General features: G+C 50.5%; 8 protein-coding genes across 8 annotated transcripts; 3 read left to right on the plus strand and 5 right to left on the minus strand.

Annotated features, from left to right (window-relative positions):
* Positions 1–52: 52 nt before the first annotated feature.
* PC9H_001570 (uncharacterized protein) lies at positions 53–2439 on the minus strand (the record flags this gene model as incomplete). Its single annotated transcript, XM_036771220.1, has 14 exons — positions 53–224; positions 281–400; positions 470–556; positions 613–876; positions 928–967; positions 1027–1246; positions 1301–1437; positions 1491–1659; positions 1707–1718; positions 1781–1800; positions 1851–1871; positions 1926–2040; positions 2098–2169; positions 2227–2439. The coding sequence occupies 14 exons, from the start codon at positions 2437–2439 to the stop codon at positions 53–55; spliced, it is 1662 nt and encodes a 553-aa protein (XP_036637065.1).
* A 2233-nt stretch (positions 2440–4672) lies between these two features.
* On the plus strand, positions 4673–5129 carry PC9H_001571 (uncharacterized protein; the record flags this gene model as incomplete). Its single annotated transcript, XM_036771221.1, has 3 exons — positions 4673–4935; positions 4989–5026; positions 5083–5129. 3 exons carry the CDS (start codon positions 4673–4675, stop codon positions 5127–5129), a joined length of 348 nt encoding a protein of 115 aa, XP_036637066.1.
* Positions 5130–5534: 405 nt separating this feature from the next.
* PC9H_001572 (uncharacterized protein) lies at positions 5535–6244 on the minus strand (the record flags this gene model as incomplete). The annotated part of the gene is made up of 3 exons (XM_036771222.1): positions 5535–5888; positions 5950–6167; positions 6226–6244. The coding sequence occupies 3 exons, from the start codon at positions 6242–6244 to the stop codon at positions 5535–5537; spliced, it is 591 nt and encodes a 196-aa protein (XP_036637067.1).
* A 491-nt stretch (positions 6245–6735) lies between these two features.
* Positions 6736–7777, minus strand: PC9H_001573 (uncharacterized protein; the record flags this gene model as incomplete). The annotated part of the gene is made up of 3 exons (XM_036771223.1): positions 6736–6972; positions 7021–7256; positions 7306–7777. 3 exons carry the CDS (start codon positions 7775–7777, stop codon positions 6736–6738), a joined length of 945 nt encoding a protein of 314 aa, XP_036637068.1.
* A 655-nt stretch (positions 7778–8432) lies between these two features.
* On the minus strand, positions 8433–10825 carry PC9H_001574 (uncharacterized protein; the record flags this gene model as incomplete). The annotated part of the gene is made up of 14 exons (XM_036771224.1): positions 8433–8601; positions 8685–8804; positions 8869–8955; positions 9022–9285; positions 9341–9380; positions 9442–9658; positions 9717–9853; positions 9911–10079; positions 10136–10147; positions 10204–10223; positions 10276–10293; positions 10344–10458; positions 10516–10587; positions 10652–10825. The coding sequence occupies 14 exons, from the start codon at positions 10823–10825 to the stop codon at positions 8433–8435; spliced, it is 1614 nt and encodes a 537-aa protein (XP_036637069.1).
* A 349-nt stretch (positions 10826–11174) lies between these two features.
* On the minus strand, positions 11175–12718 carry PC9H_001575 (uncharacterized protein; the record flags this gene model as incomplete). The annotated part of the gene is made up of 3 exons (XM_036771225.1): positions 11175–12229; positions 12277–12448; positions 12509–12718. The coding sequence occupies 3 exons, from the start codon at positions 12716–12718 to the stop codon at positions 11175–11177; spliced, it is 1437 nt and encodes a 478-aa protein (XP_036637070.1).
* A 1536-nt stretch (positions 12719–14254) lies between these two features.
* PC9H_001576 (uncharacterized protein) lies at positions 14255–16472 on the plus strand (the record flags this gene model as incomplete). Its single annotated transcript, XM_036771226.1, has 13 exons — positions 14255–14412; positions 14463–14502; positions 14561–14714; positions 14769–14899; positions 14960–15318; positions 15383–15581; positions 15645–15707; positions 15759–15807; positions 15866–15886; positions 15940–16058; positions 16121–16159; positions 16227–16313; positions 16371–16472. 13 exons carry the CDS (start codon positions 14255–14257, stop codon positions 16470–16472), a joined length of 1521 nt encoding a protein of 506 aa, XP_036637071.1.
* A 697-nt stretch (positions 16473–17169) lies between these two features.
* Positions 17170–17873, plus strand: PC9H_001577 (uncharacterized protein; the record flags this gene model as incomplete). The annotated part of the gene is made up of 3 exons (XM_036771227.1): positions 17170–17188; positions 17246–17460; positions 17520–17873. 3 exons carry the CDS (start codon positions 17170–17172, stop codon positions 17871–17873), a joined length of 588 nt encoding a protein of 195 aa, XP_036637072.1.
* Positions 17874–20050: the final 2177 nt, after the last annotated feature.

Genomic DNA, 20050 nt, shown 5'->3' on the forward strand with positions numbered 1-20050 from the left:
CTTCTATAGGCCCGCAATATACAGAATTACGATTATCCTTAAGTGACCGACATCACGCCCGCTGATATGGCTTAATTATCAGCGGCAGCACGTTCCCCGCCTCCCTGTTACTCTTCACCATCGGTCTATAAACAACAGCCGAAAGCTTCCCCACAATCTCCTCTGGTGGGACAGCCAGCTCGAGCTCGAAGGACCGGACAAGTGTAAACAAGAGGGCTTTCATTCTATAAGACAGGAGTCAATACGAAGGCTGCGAAATTAGGCGTGAACGGGGACTGACTCAGTGACAGCGAAGCGCCATCCTATACACGCCCGAGGTCCACCCATGAACGTCAATGTATTTCCCCATATTCCTGGGATGTCATGTGCAGCGTCTGGCGGTGACTGCCATCGTTCTGGCCTATATTACAAGTAAAATTGAACAGTTAGTATTTTCCAGGCTCCCAGCTGCATGGAAGGTAACACAGACTTGAATTCCCAAGCGTCTTCGCCCCATATAGACTTTGAACGGTTCATTGCTAGAACAGGGATAGAGACCCATTGGCCCTTCTTGAGTCTATGGGATAGATCGTAGGAGCGGGAATTGATTGTTATTGAACGAGTGACGCTTACACTATTGATCGGTGGACGTCGCCTTTCGAATCCGTCAAAGGAGTGGATAAGGGTAGAATATCATCAACGTCAGCCACTCTTGTAGTTGACGGCAAGGGTGCATAGAGTCGCATAGTTTCTCGGATGACGGCGTCGAGGTACGGTAGAGCGCTAAGCTCTTCCATGGAGGGTGTATCCGTGACGACACCGAGGACCTCTTCGCGTAGCTGTGCTTGCACTCTGAGATTTTGCGTTAGGGCAAAGAGTGCCCATGTTGTCCCCGTACTAAGCGGTAGTGAATAATTGGTAACTCTATCCCAGAAAAGTCATCCTCACCCAGTAGTTTCATGACCGGCAGCAATGAATGTTGCGACCTCTGTGAGAGTAGCAGACCAATCAGCATCAACTTCGACATTACGAGACATCCATGCTCACGATCGATTACATCTTCATCGCTCATCTTCTGGTGATCGGGTACGCTTGCTGACATATTAGCCTTCACCAGCAACGAAAGCAAGCTCCGTGACTGCAGCCCATTGTCGATGCCATCCTTCTCTGCCAGAGCAACGCCTGCCTTACTCGACGCGAGAAGTTCAGATCCTATCCTCGACATAACTTCGTGTGCTGCTTGACGGTCGCGACTTGTCTTTGTTTTCTGTCGCGCACGATATCAATGAGTGGCAACAGGGCAAATTCAGAGTACGCTTACGATAAGCCGTAAAGGGGGGAAGAAATTTTGGAGTAGCGAGAACACTTCAAACTTTACACTGGTCTGAAAGACCGTCGAGAAGGCCTGGCTTAGTTCATTAGGCTCGCCAATCAGTGCGTCGAATTTGTAATTGAAGCCTGTGCATCGATACAGTGAGTAGAAGGTCAAACATCTGAAGAGTATAACATGCCAGCAAGTCCGATGACATCTAGCGCTGTCCGGCTCATCCACGATAATGCGTCAATTTGAGCAGATCCACTTTCTCCAATATGGGAAGCCCAAACGTCACGGAGCTCAATCGCCTTTTCGATAAATATCTCCGTCAAGTATCGGGTTTGGATGAGGCCAAACGCAGGGTTCTATTGTATGGTCAACATACGAGCCTTCGGAGGGTGGATGCACAAACCATTGTCTTGCGCTTGGATGGATAGCAACGGTGTGAGATCAACTTCATTGCCATAACGAAGGGAAGTGCTGTACCTGGGTCTTATGCTTGCCACCTGCTCATCATAAGGACGTATGTTTTGGACGGTAGAGTAGTTTAACACACCTTCGACTACGAGGAGGCTTCCTGGGACCCAGGTTAGCTCATCTTCTCGTGGCGGCGATCACTGAGTATCCTCACCTTCACCAAGAATGCTAGCGAGAGCATGACGGTTCGCAGCCGGCTTCTGGTATATGTCTGGGTGCATAAGGATGTGGTTTACCGCTTTGGGATCCGTCGTGCACATGCGAACCATCTATATTGTAGGGTGAGGGTGAGATTTAAGAGGCAGGAAGACATCACGACTACGCACCCCGAGGATTCCCTTGTACTGCGTCGTATGTCCGTAAGCCCTTCCCCACTCTTCGTGAAGCCGCGAGTCTTCCTAGCATTGTATTGATATTTAGCAACCAGCAGGACCTGCCACAGGCTATTCACGCACCAAGTTGGAAATCTCCTTGAGGTTCCCGTATATCCAGCTAGTGCTCGGAGGGCCAGGCAGGAGACGGACCGAGGAAGTAAGTTCATGATACAAGAAAGCCAGCAACTTGAAGACTCCATAAAATCCGAGGGCGGATATAGCGGATCCGAGAATCTTGGGCAAGAGCTGGCGCATCGTGTGCATTGATGCAGCGGTGAGGGACGGGGGGTGCATTGCGGGGGTAAAGATTCAAAATTCCGTATTTTCATCGCAGAATTTCATGAATAAATAGGCGAGGGATATTCGAAGTTGATTCTTTGCCATGCGCCGTTTCTCCTCATCGTCGCACTGGGAATTGAATCTCGATGGGTAATTCTTCCGACCTCATTCCTTCCACCGCAGAAGGCCCCTCGGGGTGCTACATACTAGAGTGTTTCAGACAATTTTTGTTGCTGGCCATTTCTCCGAGTCGATTGTTCAGTACGTCCAGCCGATTTACAGCTTCAGCCGTCGAGCAAGCTGCGAACACGCCCGGAGCCGGCACTAGTGATTATCAGATAGCAACAGGTTCTTTCACGTTGCTTTTATCTGATAAAAACCCATCTCCGAAGCTGTGAAAAGAAGATGGCTCCGGAAGTTCAAAGCCTCTTGGCACACCACAAGCATATGCGCGAGCCACCCACAAGAACACGATATCAAGATCAGGAAAATCCGCCATCGGCGTGGTTTTCGAAGGCGCAAAGAGGCTTATGCAATCTGAGTGGAATGGCCTAGCGACTAGTCTCGCGGTAAGTATTTTTTTAGCGTCTCTTATACCACAATACGTATACGTACCCGAGAAAAGTGATCTACTCACTTTTTGCCACGGTGTACATCTGCTATTGGGGTTGAGTTGCGACCAGGAGAGCAGAAGTCAACGGTCACGGGCATAACATGTAACAGGTCCCAATCCGTCCTACTAATTATACTCCCGGGCCGCCGCGTGCTGGCAGTTACACACATCTTTGCAGCGACGAGTTCACTTGGCAAGCAATGTAGAACATCTCCCATCGCGTGCGGCAAAGGTTCATTCTTTCCGTTCAGGTAACATTCAATGAGTGTCATCGTATCAAACCTTTTGGATCCCAAAACGGATCCTTCCGAAAATTGAAACCGTGCGTACATGTTGTCTAGTTGATTTCATATAAGGCTGATCTGGCTCTCACCCGTAGCTGTTGCGCGTCCTCAAACTGAGTTGTTGAGGGACGATTGCTTTCTCGCGACCGGTCCTGTCGCCGACGAAAAGCTGAAAACCGCACGCGACCCGACAACATCTACTTACAGTGCACGAGGAGCCTCAGAATCAAACTCTATCATGCTGTTCGCTGGCGTATGCATGCACTCGAAGTATCCTGCCGCGACAGTACACAACTAATTGTCCGGGATTCACACTTTTGTGGAGCTTTACACCCTCATCTCTCTGGTCTCGTAGTGGTCTGTCCGGCTTACCAATAGCTATGGGTGTTCTAACCTGGGGTCCCTCTATCAGCGCGGGGTTTCTGCCACTCCATTCCGATTGCATTCAGTTAAAATATTTAACCCTTGAATTGACAATGTTGTACAGTACTCCCATGTTCCACGCTGTCAGCGTCGCTCCACGGTACCTCGCACCCGTTTTCTCTCCCAGGAATGCACGAAGACGGAGTGAATTCGTTTGTCGCCGTTATGAAACTGCCAACTGGTATAACGTGAGTGCGCTTTGCGGTTGCTCCCAACTGCCTTCACCATTTGCTTCTAATTTACATACACTCTTTGTCATCCCGTTCAAACACACTACAATTTGTGGTCACAGACCAAGGCACCAACTTTTGGTGGACAGACGTCGCAAATATAGACGCGGTGTGCGTTGAGAGCGTGTTCTTCTTTTCATTCAAATCACCTCATTGAAGGTTTGCGGTGTTGGTAGCGTGGCGTTTTCGGTGATCTAGACTGGGCGGTATCGTTTTCAACTTACGGCAGGATCACAATTCTTTCCCTTAGGGGGCAGCGAAGACTCAGCATCGCAATAGGCAAGTACAACGTTGATACCTCTGAGCTCGTTCTGGCGTGCGGCTGATTTAAGACTTTATTTTGAATGTATACAGCTCTCCTCACTTCACCGTTAATGCACTGTGTTCGCACGTAACATGCTCCACGGTGCCATCGAGGATCAACTTTCTGTGCTTTTAATATCCACGACAACCATTCGTCCGATCTGCTTCTCGCCGAGTTGATATACTTCCCCTCCACCACGATGGCCGTTCTATCTATCAGTTGCCTAGCCCTACATACAACAGAGTATCGCACTCCACTTGATGACGATCCTGTAGAGGTCGGAATAAGCTTGGAATAAGCGTCAGAGAAACATATAAAAGCCCTGCCCCCTCGTCAAGGATTCAGCAGTCAACCTACAGTCGACTAACCCAAGCTACATATCAAACTCTCAACCATGTTCTTCAAACAAGCCATCCTCATCGCTACTGCTTTCGCAACTCTCGCGGTCGCCACTCCGACAAAGATGACCCGTCGGACTGAGCCAGCCAGCTCGTGCTCTACTGGCTCTCTTGACTGCTGCAACAGCAGTGGAGATGCTACCGACACGTCGATCACTACGTTACTTGCCGGTATTGGACTCCCTATTGGGAGTGTCACTGGTCTAGTCGGTGTCACTTGCAGCCCTATCACAGGCATTGGCCTCGGTGGTTCAGGATGGTGGGTCTTACAGTGGAATCATTGAAGAGCACAATCACTGACACGAAACACAGCTCCTCCGAAGCGCTCTGCTGCAGCAACAACTCCTTCAGTGAGGCACCACGATTATTCGTAAGGTGCAGTTGAGCTAATATCGTCGTTTTCTAGAAGGACTCGTTGCTTTAGGATGTGTCCCCGTCGACCTCAGCCTCTGATTGAATATGCGGCGGAGGGGATATTGGGTGATGTTTGCTGAGCAGCTGGCAAGATAGCAGACTAAGGCTCAACAAGTCCGTGCATATACATATCCCTTACTATGCCTCGTGTGCTATATTGTTTGTGCGACTCTGAATGAACTTTATGTGTGTCTTAAGCCATCTGGCTAGTGAGGTGGAAGTCGGAAAGGTGAGCTCTGTGGGAGCCTGGGCTTATTCTGCTGGTCAAGGACATGTAGTGGACGTAGTCCATAGTTGCATGCAGTAAGGCCCCACCGTTTCGTGTACGAAAATTCTGGACTGTTTCTCCGTTTGCTTAGCAAACTCGTAGGACCAAGTAATACATGATATTGTGTAATGTTACAGTGACATTGAATTATTTGGGGAAAGAGCCTATTACAGAATCTATCGCCTGCGGGAAGGAGAGTGAATTTCACCCCGAACATAGGGTGTAGCTAGAGCCTTGGAGGCATTGGAATGAGCGGGTCCCATGGTCGGCGCAGTAGCATTAGACGCGTTCGCGTAAAGAGCTGCCAACTCTTGCATGTTGCCGCCGTCCAGGGCAGCAATCGAATCACCTCGCCAGATTTCGTAGGTATCCTCCTCGCACTTACGAGTGTACTCGTCGATGTGAAGTACATCGAATGTCCTGGTGCAGTGAACCGTGTCGGTGCCCACATTCTTGATCTGGCCAATTCGAGCCGGGTAGAACGTCTTCTTGGATCGGCTGAACCTAGCGACGCTCACAAAGTCTCCAACCTTTAGAGATTACAAAGTGTTAGTGTTGTACATAGCTATGGGAACTAAGAAAAGGGCTTACTGATAAGACTCGGCTTTTATGGTCTTCCAGAGCAACGATGGGAGGCAGCGCACGGCGCATGTAAGCTGGGACTTGACCTTGAGAGTTTGGATTGATTGGTGCAGAGCGACCTCCAGGGAATAAACCAGGGAATGCTTGCTGAGCAGCCTGCAGACCGTTGTGGCGCGTCTGGCGAGCGGTTGGGGCGGAATATTGCTGCTCCGACATGTAACTATCTGCTGGAAGTGGTTGTTAGAATTGGAGAGTCTATCGAGTAGGAGTAGAAGTTATACTCACCGTACTGGTTGTTGTACATTGTAATTGAGGAAAATATTCCAAGTTGTTAGCGTTCAACGCGGTGTATGAGGGAGGAAGAGTGAGGAGCTCAGCAGGCATCTGGGGTTTATATAGACCTTGCTTTTGCAGTGAATGTAGCCCTTAATCCAACCCTGTGGATGAAAGGGGGAGAACAATGTCAGAATCGAAGTGGCCACCGAAGTCGAACGCACAATCTCCAGAAAAGGCAAGTAGTAATGGCCACACATTAAATCCTCTCACGATGATTGTGTAGTAATGGGCCACCGACCAAGGGCATTGTTGTCGTTATCTTCTCCTCTTGGAATGGTCCTTATAGAAGAGGGTTTATCACGACGCTTCCAATTAGAATAGTGGTTCTGAGACTCAAAGGCCAACGACATTTTCTATATGGAACAAGATTTCAGCTTTGCATCCATCCTACGTTTACAACGTACAAAGGTCGTGAGGGTTCATAAATAGTACGTGTACAACCCGCCTGATACCTTGCCCTTAATGCCAGCTTAACGAACCAAAACTCAAGCTCTTCATGATGCGACTGACGTGTCTAGGTCTAACGACGGCATTCACTGTTGTTGTCGAGGAGCGTTTCTTCAAACGACAGGAGCCTTGAAGACTTCGTGGAGGAGTTGACGTTGAGCCCGATGTTGAAGGAGAATCAGAAGACGGTGAAATGAATGAAGCGATCGCGGGGCCAGGGAAGATATACGTCGCACTCGTATTGTATGTCTGACATAATAGTCAGTAACTAACGTCCGTTCTAAACGTCGTACATACCTCAGGAAAGAAAATGCCAGGATCATCGTCCTTGTAAGCACCAGGAAAGCTCACAAAGTCTTGAGACTTCGGTCGACCGTTGCCATTTCCGGAGATAGCGATTTGCGTACAGGATGGGTAGAACTCGGCGCCTCCTTCAGTGACAGCGAGATGCAATGCGATAATTTCATGCCGTATGAGATAGTTGCCCGGCGCGATGTTACTCGGAATAGTCACGATAGCGGTAGCGCCATTCACTGATAGTGGGTTAACCCGAGTCCCAGTTATGAGTGTCAAAAGACGCACTAATGTCTTGTTGTGCCCATTCCTTGTTCCCTCCAGTCTTTCTCCCAATTTGTTGGATTTTAAACCATTTCGCCTTCGTAGCGTCGAACTTCTCGCAACCTCCTTGCCCACAGTCTGCCATATACGTGAGCATCGGGCCCGTATTGTGAGGCCATTTGCTTAGATCCCCTCCTCTCCAGTCAAATGCTACTTGTGACCCAGGATTGACTTTGAGCGTCTGGTCTGCGAATTGTGTTGCGGGATTCGGCGTATGTCCGCAGGTGAGTTGGGCATTGGATGCGCCCTTGACCGGACCGACGTCGTTGATCTGACGGGTTGCTGCGGGCGTAGGGTGTGCGTTTGGGGCATTTTCTGTGAAGGTGGTACCGTCGACGGTTACAAAGGCGACGTATCCGTGACCATAGGTAAAGGCGGGGAGAAACGAGAAAAATAGGACCAAGCTCAAGCCCAGGTAGTGGTCCCGACAATGCATGGTCGACAGTAGAGGTGTCGGTCACTAGGCGTTGGCTCCAGCTCCAAAATAGTATGTGAAATCGCGCTGCTAGGCTGTAATTCTAAGGGAATTGTATCGTCCTGCGATGAGAGAAGTGAAGAAACAGTCGATCGGAAGTTGCGGCTCACCTTTCACCGATACCGTTCAAAGTTGCGCACCGACTCTCTATGGCATCAAAAGCACCAACTACGCCGCCGCAAGAACCAGTTTGGCTGGGAGTGTGCAAAGCCTGTGATCCGTGGGTGCGACCGACCATTGGCTTTATATTGGTTCAGACCCTGATCCTCGAGGCTCACATCTATTTTTGGCCTTTTCTGAGATGTCCTGTGTGGGAAATACTGGCAGCGCAGCGCCTGCGTGTTGAGGAGCATTGGAGTCAACGTTCATCCGTCTTGTAACAAGGTCAACTCGGGGGAGCATGTACATTGCGTGAAAGCACCGTTCAGGGAAATGACTTTGCTTGACAAGCCGCAGTGACCTGGCGCCAATAAGCAGTTAACAAACATTCACCACAAATAATAGGTTTAACAACAATATAACAGACAGTATTATATCCATAAGTGAGATACGGCCCATATACGATGAATAAATACGCAAAGATTCCGACTACATATCCATCCGTTAGATGTTAACGTCACTCCCGTTGATATGGTTTAATGATTAAGGGCATTACATTTCCTGCCTCTTTATCGTTCTTCAAAATGGGTCGTTGCACGACGGACGAGATCTTGCCAATTTCCTCTGACGGAACGGCGAGCTCGAACTCGAATGAACGCACAAGGGTGAACAGCAAGGCTTTCATCCTGAAAACATTGAAGGGGAACGAAGGCAAGTATAGCGTCAGAAGGATAAGAATAGATTTAATGAAGATGAGAGGAAGACTGACTCTACGATAGAGAATCTCCAACCGATACATGCTCGAGGACCGCCAAGGAACGTCATCATGTTACTCCATATTCCTGGAACGACGCTGGCAGCCTCCGGCGGTGACTGCCAACGTTCTGGCCTAAATCACGAGACAAACGCCGATCAGTTCAAGTATCAGTAGTAAGAATGTCTGATACACATACTTGAATTCAAAGGCATCCTCGCCCCATACTGATACCAATCTATTCATCGCAACGATCGGAACAATGAACAATTGTCCTTTCTTGATTCTGCCGATATCGTAGGATGTGTGAGTTTGGTAAATCAACTGGGAGGGGAAGGAGGAAGAGGCTTACGGTACTGATTGCTGAGTTACACCCTTCAAATCTGTCAACGGGACGCTCAACGGGAGAACATCATCAGCTACTGCGACGCGGACAGTTGATGGCACGGGGGCATGCACACGCATGGTTTCCCGGACCACGGCGTCGAGATAGGGAAGAGCGTTCAGTTCATCCATGGTTGGCGTGTCCGTAGGCACGGCAAACAACTCTTCGCGTAATTTTTTCTGTACTTCGGGACTTTGAGTGAGGGCGAAGAGGGCCCACGTCGTTCCCGTACTTTGTACGTACTGAGTCAGCGGGCATCAAAATGAGAGGAAGAAACCCTTGTCACCTTGTGGTTTCGTGACCGGCACCAAGGAACGTCGGGACCTCTGAGGATTGGGGTAAACCTGTCAGCTTCGTTTTCAACGATCTGCGGTAAGTAGGACTCACGGGCAAGCACGTCGTCGTCGCTCAGCCTTTGGTAATCAGGTATATTTGCTGCTGTGTTCGCTTTCACTAACAGTGAAAGTAGATTCCGAGATTGCAGGCCGTTGACGTGATCCTTTTCAGCCTGGACAACGGCTTCTTTGCTCGACTTCAGGAGTTGGTTTCCTATCCTCGTCATGACTTCTCGAGCAGCCTCAGTCTGTCGGTCCCTCTGCGTTTTCTGTATGGACGCAAGGTCGGTCGACAAGCGGCGAAATCTCTGGGCAGGGTGCACGTACAATCAGACGGAAAGGAGGGAAGAAGGCTTGAAGCAGCGGGAACACCTCAAACTTTGTGCTGGCTTGAAATATCGTGGAGAATGCTTGGTTCAACTCATTGGGCTCTCCAACTAGCGCGTCGAACATGTAGTTGAATCCTACACCCATACGATATCAAACAATCGTTCCGTACTCATGGTCACAGAGCAACTCACCAGCAAGACCAATGACGTCCAACGTCATCCGACTTAGCCATGACAAGACATCAATCCGAGCTGATCCCTCTTTCGCTGTCTCGGCGGCCCAGACGTCTCGCAGCTGGATAGCCTTTTGCACGAATATCTCCGTCAGATCGCGTACTTGAATGGGGCCAAACGCCGGGTTCTAGATCGGACGGTCAACGTTCAACGCCCGAGCACTCGGCAGTAAAGTCTACCAACCATGATCTTGCGCTGGTCATGATCGAATGAGACACTAACGCCACTGGAGCGAAATACGTTCAGCGTACCTGTCTTCTGTGTTTCTCGCCTGTGTCGTACACATAAAGCTACATGTCGCAAGTGGGACGAGTGCAACGTACCTTCCACAATGAGTACACCTGGAAGCCATGTCAGAGAAGCGAGTGCTGCGGGTCGCCGGGCGTCTCACCTTCACCAAGCACACGTCCCAAGGCATGACGGGTCATCTCTGGTTTCTGATATACATCCGTATGCATGAGAATATGGTTCAAAGCCTTGGGATCCGTCGTGTACAGACGAGTGACCTGGCATATGTAGCTTGTCAGTGAGTGATACACACATAAAGTAAGCCAGCGACGTACCCCGAAGAGTCCCCTGTACTTGATCGTAGGCCCGTATTCTTTCACCCACTGCTCATGGAGCACTGAGTTCTCCTAGTGAAGAGTTGCCTGCAGCGATCAGCCCCCCCGTCGCAACATTCATGCCATAAATTCGCACCGCATCGAATATCTCTCTGAAGTTGCCATATATCCAGCTGGAGCTCTTGGGTCCGGGCAGGTACCGCAAAGACGAGGTAAGCTCCCCATACACGAACTTGAATAGCTTGTACACCCCATATGCGCCGAGCGCAGAAAGCGCCGACCCCAGAACCTTGAGAAGCACGGTTTGCATCACAAACTAGTGCTAGCTCGGAAATGGTGTGTAGGATAGGTATTAGGATGGGGGAAGTTGGAACGGTAATCAGTAAATTCTAGGGTTTTGATTGACAACAGCGCGCAGCCATTGGGTCTGATGATTTGATTTAAAGATGGAGATTCACCACGTCAGTCGGCTCTCAGGATACTCTCCGGGCTGGCCGACGGAGTGAGTAAGCCCCCTACTGCGGGCCCCTGAACTCCTGATATAGACGCGTGGTGCCGGGTATCTTGCGGGTGCGCATTATTTCGGCTGGTACGAGGCAAGGGTAATGCTGAGATGGGGTTTCTATTAGTATTACAATGCTGTGCTAATGATGGCGTGTTCAATTCGCAGCCCCGTACTTCTCCACAAACTTCGCATGAAAGGCCTCCAATTGCCCAACGTATTCATCCACGCCGGGGCAAAGGCATGTCAGCCTGTAATGCCACTCGCCCTCCTTCTGGCCGAACCCGCTTCCGGGGACGACACAAATCCCCGTGTCGTGGAGAAGCTGGAGGGCGTAGAACGCATCCGGTTCCTTTCCGGCCTCGCGCGCAGCCTCGATCGCCTTGTCCGACAGCCGAATCTGGGGATACAGGTAAAGTGCGCCAGGCGAATCGACGCAGGACACGCCGGGGAGAGCGTTCAGGCGCTGTGACATCGTGCCAGTACGATGCGCCAGTGCAGCATGGATCTCGTCTGTCTCCTTCTTCCAAAGCTCGTACGACTCGTCCCCTGGTTGCGGCGGACGCACCATCGAGTCGACACCGATCTGTCCCGACAGAGGGGGGCAGAGCCCCACAGACACCATCTTGTAGATCAGTGCAAGGATGTCCACCGGGAAGTTCGTGCACTCAAAGTACCCTCCTCGGCGCCCACACTCGCCTGACACGCCCTTCGAGATCGAGTGGAATGACACGAGGGGGACGGGGGATTGGATTTGCGAGACGATCTTCTTGAAGGATGTGAACGGATGTGTGGTTGGTTTGTGGAGGTTGATCTGGTAGACTTCATCGGCGAGCAGGACGAGGGAGTACTTTTCGCAGAGCTTTACTAATTCGACCTGCGTCTTCTCGTCCAGCAGTGCGCCGGTGGGGTTGCCTGGGTTGATAATGACCAGTGCTTTAGCGGTGACGCCCTCGCGGTGCGCCTTCTCGATCGCAGCCTCGATGTCGTGGACTGATGTTGCCCAATCAGCAGCTTCGTCAAGATGGTATGGAAGGGGGACACCACTGAATTGGGCGAGAGTAGCAGTATAGAGTGGGTACTGGGGTATGGGGATCAGGACACCGGACTTGTTGGGCTCGGAGATTAGCATGGATATCAGGAGCGAGACTCCTGCTGAGGCACCGCCGGTGAGGAAAATGTGGTTGGGGTCGCAGGGGTACCCGTCGCGCTCTGTCAAGTAATGTAGTCGTAGTAGTAGAGTAAAGCAATGGACGTACCCTCGATGAACTTTGCAACATTCTGCCTGATGAAGGGCACTCCTTGACTGTGCGAGTACGCGCCTATTGAGCCGATCTCCTCCTGCAGCTCTTTTGCCCGAGCAATCACGTCTTTTGGAAAGGCATCTGGCGCAATCTCTGCGAGCGCCGGCCATTCCATCAACGCCGCAACCTGCATACCACAACAAGTCAGCCCCCAGCGTGAAGGCACCAGCGCTGTCTCCACACGTACCTGCCTAGTAAAAGTGATGGGTGGTTGATCCAGTCCTTTTTGCTGTGGGTTCCCTATGTTCGATGAAATTACTCGGTCAAAGGGGAGCCCATGGTTGTCCTCCTTCAACTGCGCTCGTAGCTCCTCTGCTCTGATGGCCAACTCTCCTCGTACGGCGTACTGCACATTCAGGACTGCAGGGTTCAGCGCATCGGCCGTGAGGGGTCGCATGATGATTCGTTTAAAGGTATGAGGTCGCAATCGCAGTGATGAGGGGAAAAGCGGGGAAGGTCCACGACCAATCATATGTCCCACTTTGGTTCCACTTTTTGGTAATTCGAGGCCGGAGCTAGGCAGTCAGAACGTGGTCGACCGCTGGCGTTACTTTCGGTCAGTTTATGGGCGCTCGGTACGTAACTTCCGCAAAGTCGAAACCGCCGCTGTGGTTGCCGTTGATTTTTACAGAGATGTCGGGGGTCACGACGAGAAGGGGATTTTATAACGACCAGGTCAGGGTATCTCGTTGCCAGCACGATGCCAACAACGCCGACATTCTCGCGAAATGTGAAAGCAATGAAGCTCAAGGCTCAATCTTGCGTTCCGAACATGCTGGTTCCGAGCATGTTCTCTAGAAGCCCATCCTTTCCGGGTCGTCTGAATCAACTTCGTTTCGATGAAGGCCCTTAGGGGCTTTGTATAGGAGCAGGGGTGGGTTCCTCGCGATTTGCACCAAGCTTGAACCTTTGAAGTCCTTCTCTTATATCTGAGAATGATATCGAGGGGACACTCAACAAGCATCTCGACGGAGAAAACGCAAATGAAATATAGATGCCACTTATAGCGAAAAGAAATCATCCCCGGTCCCACTTCCAACACATAGCAACGTCGGACCAGCCTCCAGTAGCGCAATCCACGCAGCGCAACGAGCTCTCATATAGCTCGAGCAGTTGAATCGGTTATTTGACCGCAACCTTCCTCGAGGCATGAAGCTTCGTCATGAGGGTATACGCAAGGCCTGATAACGGTCCGAGTCTACACCCGAAGTGCTTGTGATACTGCCCTTGGCAAATAAGTTGCGTACTAGTAGAAAGTTATCCGCCCCACAACCTAGTCCAAGGCCAACCAACCATTACCAGTTGGTCCCCGTTAGTCCAGGTTAGTCCAACCGCTGAGTGGGCGCCAATTCTCACGGCCAGAACTAGTAACCTCAACAGTCATCGCTTCTTGTCATTTGCTTTCACTCACGCAGCAGGTTCTCCATGTGTACAGTACCAACTTGAACTTGGATCACAGGAATGACGAGAACATGCAATGATCTGCCACCGGCGGCCGCTCGCTCGCGCATTCTACGGATCACATTACATGATTAACCAGCAGGCGTTTTCAACGCTTTTCATTTCGCCCAGGCTACGTTTGGCATAGTGCAATAGTGCCTGTGTCACGATGACGGTGCGGACAATTGCATGCACCCACAAACTGCCCCGGAGTTGTACTTACAATTGTGTTACTTAAGGATTACTTCGTGGTAGAGGCACCCATGGCTGCGGGATGTATATGGCATGGTGGGTACGTACAACGTTCACCATATCTTTGTTGAGCCACATCTGATAACACCATAACTTCCGCTATCTTGCAGAATTATTACTTTTTCAAGTTAAGAGCAACAACGTGCCCGATGGCGCTATTCAGTAGACAAGCCGGGGGTCGTATATAGGCATGCTCAATCCGCGGGGTTGAACAATTATCAAGCTCGAAGAAGCGTTCCTCATGTCTATTATATTACTTGTATCGGCCATAACAATCCTCATCCTCTTCGTCGTATGGCGATGGGGCAACGCCAGAGAGCTTAACCTACCCCCTGGTCCCCCACGATCATTTATCATCGGGAATGCCAGAGAGTTCCCAAGATTCTCTCCCTTCATCCAGTGAGTTTACTCGGATGTATTGAATCGACCGTTTAATTCTAATCCCCCAGATTGACGGAATGGGCCAATGAATATGGCGACATATACTCGGTATGAACCCCTCCTGCGTACCGTGACATAGTCACTAACACGTGTAATCTCATCGCAGCTCAAGCTATTGAATAAGACGATAATCGTTCTGAGCAGTGGGACGACTGTGAAGGAGGTGTTGGATAGGAATGGCATGAAGACGGGAGGCCGCCCGGAAGCGCACATTGTACGGCGCGTCGAAGGGAAAATCCATCCTGTTTTCGACAGTATCGGTACGTTTTGTATGGTCGAATTCTCAAGGAGTGATAACACAACGCCTTGAACAGATGTCCCCATGTGGAAAGCCAGTCGAAAGACCTTTCATGCTTTTTTGACAAGCCAGGCCTTGGAAAGTTACTTTCCGATGCAACAAGAGCGCTACCTGCGACTCCTGAGGGATATTCTCACTTCTCCAAAGGTAAGCCTTTCTCCGTTCATGGCATACTCTCGATGTCAGTGTCAATTATCTATGTACTAGGACGTGGTCAAGCACACCAAGCGACTTTCTGTGTCGATCATGGTCGCTCTGGTCTATGGCCAAAATGCGGACGATGCGAGAGTTGATCTCTTTTACCGGGGGATGAAACGCCTCACACAACTCGCTGACCCCTTTACGAACCCCCCTGTCGACTTGTTCCCCATCCTGAAGTATGTTCCCGCACGCTGGGCAAGCTGGAAGCCCCTGTCTGATGAGACGAAGGCCATGCGTAAAGCATTCCATTGTGACCTCGTGGCAAGTCGTGAAGAAGCATATCTGGCTGGCGAACGCGTTGGATGTTATATGGAGAAGGTTTTGGACCGTCCACTGGATGACAATTTGACTCGGGAAGAAATTAGGTATGGATATTCTTCGTCTCGCAGGGCCGTGGGTCTACTACTTACTTACGATTGACATTGCTAGGGTGATGTGTAGGGTCCTTGTGGATGGAGGTATTGAGACGCAGGCATCATATCTTCAGACGCTGGTCCTCTCCTTAGCGTGCTATCCTGAATACCAAAGAAAAGCTCAGGCGGAAATGGACCTCCTCGTTGGCGACGAGCGATTCCCAACACTCGAGGACTTTGACGACTTGCCCTATGTTCGAGCGTTCACCAAAGAGGTGAAGCTACATCGACTTCGAAGGATATTGTTGAACTTATAAGCTCGCTAACCTCTGTTCCAGGTCCAGCGGTTCAGACCTATCCTCCCGATCGTACCCGCCCACGTCGCTTCCCAAGATGTTAGGGTAAGACGGCCTAGTGATAGTGTACATGACACCGTGCTGACAGGCCTTCAGTATGGGGATTATGTGATTCCCAAGGATGCCCTCATCCTCATGAATACCTGTGCGTCCAATACTCCAAATTACCTTCTCCTCGATATTGAGAAACTTGGCCATCCCAGGGGGTATCTACCACGATCCAGGTGGGTGCAATATCAGCACTCTATTTTTGCTCCTCATTTATCCGTTACCTTAGAGTTATTTGAGGAGCCATATACCTTTAATCCAGAGAGATACCTACACTCGGAATTTGGTGTAAAGGAAGGGGCGAACGTCAATGGATTCCGCGAGAATTTACCCTTTGGAGCTGGCCGGGTAGGCACTGTTCTAGTTCCTCTCACGTCAAGTTGCTGACTACGTCCCCTTCTGGCCATTAGCGCGTTTGCCCTGGCGCAGAGATGGCCTCCAGGACTATTGTGAGTTGGTCACTCTGTCTTGTCTGCCGAAAGCTCTGACATTTAATCGTGCTACTCACTTGCTTAGGCTATGAACGCGATGAACCTCATATGGGCATTCAATTTCGCGAAAGATGGATCTGGGACTTGCAACATCGATTTGGATAACTATCTAGTGCGAGAATGTTTCGGCTTCCATCATTGCGGCTCAATTACTGATCAGAGGCGACAGCCCGGCTTGGAGCTTGCGCCTAAACCATTTACCTGCGATATAACCCCAAGAAATGCGAAGCGAGCCCAGATGATATTGAATGTGACCGTCGCTCACGGTTAAGCTAGTTTTGTATGTGTGTATTGTTTCTGTGTGATACTGAGATTATGTGTATTCTTTCCCTTAGTCGTTGACCCCTTGATTCCTCCCGAATACACGTCTGAAATTGAGTTTTTTCACCGGAAAAAGGTCGCATCATCGACGAACAGAGGACCTGGTTGTAACCAGCGTTTCAATTGTTTCGCCACACCGAAACCATGCACTGATGGAACGACCCATGCCCCCGTAGAACATACTAAACCGATGAGGTGGGTACTTCTGGAGCTCGCCAAGGTACCAAGTATCTCCTTTAAAGAGTTAAGGCCCAAGTGACAAGCAGCGCCTGGAAACAATATTCTGCTAATTACAATGGACGCCACACTGAAACTGGTTCTGCTCATCCGCCTATCTGCCACATTTCACCCTGTTCTCGAAGGATAAACTCAGGGCAAGACAGCGAGCTGGGGCCGTTGCAGTACAACCGAGCGTGAGAAACGTAGCTGGTGGCCATTACTACTTGCCTTTTCTGGATGTTCTGACCTTCGTGCCACTTCGATTCTGACATTGTTCTCCCCCTTTCATCCACAGGGTTGGATTAAGGGCTACATTCACTGCAAAAGCAAGGTCTATATAAACCCCAGATGCCTGCCGAGCTCCTCACTCTTCCTCCCTCATACACCGCGTTGAACGCTAACAACTTGGAATATTTTCCTCAATTACAATGTACAACAACCAGTACGGTGAGTATAACTTCTACTCGATGGACTCTCTCCAACTCTAACAACCACTTCCAGCAGATAGTTACATGTCGGAGCAGCAATACTCCGCCCCAACCGCTCGCCAGACGCGTCACAATGGTCTGCAGGCTGCTCAGCAAGCATTCCCTGGCTTATTCCCTGGAGGTCGCTCTGCGCCAATCAATCCGAGCTCTCAAGGTCAAGTCCCAGCTTACATGCGCCGTGCGCTGCCTCCCATCGTTGCTCTGGAAGACCATAAGAGCCGAGTCCTATCAGTAAGCCTTTTCCCTCAATTCCATAGCTATGTGCAACACTGAATTTGTAATCTCTAAAGGTCGGAGACTTTGTGAGCGTCGCTAGGTTCAGCCGATCCAAGAAGACGTTCTACCCGGCTCGAATTGGCCAGATCAAGAATGTGGGCACCGACACGGTTCACTGCACCAGGACGTTCGATGTACTTCACATCGACGAGTACACTCGTAAGTGCGAGGAGGATACCTACGAAATCTGGCGAGGTGACTCGATTGCGCCTCTGGAAGGTGGCAACATGGAAGAGTTGGCTGCTCTTTACGCGAACGCTTCGAATGCTACTGCGCCGACCATGGGACCCGCTCATTCTAATGCCTCCAAGGCTCTAGCTACACCCTATGTTCGGGGTGAAATCCACTCTCCTTCCCGCAGGCGATAGACCAACCTAGTTGTCCTTCTCTCAATATCATTCCATGTATTTGTAGCGTTATATCAAGCCTCCGATGTGGCGGTTTGCACTTGATGATAGACCTAGTGACCTATTTTAGCGAAATATAGCCTTGCATTCAATTGGCACCTGAGGATCGTGGCTGAAAGAGAGGTTGTTATAATGTGTGAAATTCGTCAGAATATTTACGATCCGACTGCGAGCTGGAAAATAGAGAACAACGTTGGGGAAGCGTTCGCCGTTTGCGCTATATTGATTGACCTAGCCAAATTCTACCAATGTCATATACCAGTCCTCGAACCTCCTTAGGGGTCCCCCTATGCCTCTTTCGGACCTTCGGAGTCCCTCGGGCTCCGCCCTTGCGGCCTATGCATGGTGCGCAGCACTTGGATTCACCTGTTACATGTTTCACCTACATGTGTTGCTTACTACTAGCCTCACTCTGTACACATGTTAGCTAGTATTTATAGTAGCATTAGTACACATGTATTCCTTACTCTGATCTAAGTTCCATTTCCGTCATTCTCTTGCCTTCTAAGTCTTCGCTGCAGGCTCGAGCCCGCCTCTCACCTTGCTCTCTCTGAAATCGGGACACCACAGGGCTAGGAGGGTGCAGCATCAAAGCTGAAGCCAAGTCCTGTATGCTCTGCTTGTCCGCGCTCCCGCGCTCCCTGCGCATTCCCGCACCCCTGTACGGACGATTCAGGAGGCCCCTTGACACAGTCCATAACAACTAACTAATAATCATCGCTTTTGAGCTCCAGTGCAAGAAGCATAAACTGCTTCCAAGTTTCCATGTAAATCTGAACTTTGGTAGATTGTTAAGAGCCACACTTGCGGGGGCTCGGGATACACGGACCTGCGGGTGCGCGGTGACACACAGAGGCGCAGAGGGGAATGAGGGGAGTGAGGATGTACAGGCTTGGCTTCAGCTACTGGCTGCCCCTCCCACACTCTTGCGTGCCCTGTATTTCCGGAGGGAGTCCTGCACGGGTACCGAGGGTACGGGCGGAGGCGAGGGGATGTGCGCGGGGGGACCTCAATAGAGAGGCAAGGATGCGAGTGCGGAAAGGAACTAATATTCAAACTAAGGTAACTGTAGGTATGGTACAGGAATATATACTGGGGAACACGCGGCGTCCGTGCTGTTAGGGCAACGCTAATACACAATAAGCGTACGCGGACCCAACAAGAATCGGAGCAAGAAGTAATAAGGTGAGAGGTGAGAGTTAAGGAGGAAACACGAAGACGCTGACTCAGGCACTGTATTAGTGTGATTCCCAAGAGAACGAGTTAACGTCTCTGGGTATAATATTCAGTCTTATATACTATGGTACATGCATAATCCTCATGTCTATCTACACGCCGTAGCCTGTCGGCTTTCCATGGAATGCTTAGCACATCACCGTGAGGTGTGATGTCATGTACTGCGCCCATGCGTCTGCGGTGAGGTTCTGACTAAGGTGTTTAGTAATACGGGCCGAGGGTCGTAAGCAGTCTGTAGTAAGCTACTGCGTGCCCGTCATGTGATATATAGGGGAAAAGGAAAAGAGAAAAGTGAAAAGTCGAACCATAACATCACCCCCCCTCTACGACTCGTCAACTCCGTTTGACGACATTATTTCCTCAATATGAGCACTATCAGCCCGAACGCCTTCTTCCTCTCGTGGCCTATTCATCGACGTTTTCTTTTTGTTTTGGCTGTCTTCCTCGCCCTCGTCATTGTGGGGGCTTGGGTGGGTGCCATAATCTGGTTCCTCCGGTTCGTAAATCTTGGTGTCAGTTACGAACGTAGGCTCAGTGAAAACGTGTCGTGGTTTAAAGCCAACGAGATCGAACGCTACGGCGGCGATCCGCCTTGGTGCGGCTGCATGTCGCGAATGAAATGCTCGTATTCGCTCCGGTGCGTGCTTCAGGCCGGCTTCCGGCTCCCAGGAGTCGTGTTCGGGGGTATAGCCTTTCCATCTAACCAAGTACTCCAGCCGTCCGCGTCAGAGTCGGCTGTCTAGGATGTCCTCGACCTCCCACTCGTTTTCGCCCCTGATGATCACTGGTGGGGGTGGTAGAGCTGATTGTCCTGGTATAGCCGGGGCGTTGGCCTTTTCGGTTCGATGCGTGGAAATGGTGGGATGGATAGATAATTTTTTTGGGAGTTTTAGTGTTATTGC

This window comes from Pleurotus ostreatus (genome assembly GCF_014466165.1).
Source record: "Pleurotus ostreatus strain PC9 chromosome Unknown scaffold_1, whole genome shotgun sequence".
Classification (NCBI taxonomy): domain Eukaryota; kingdom Fungi; phylum Basidiomycota; class Agaricomycetes; order Agaricales; family Pleurotaceae; genus Pleurotus; species Pleurotus ostreatus.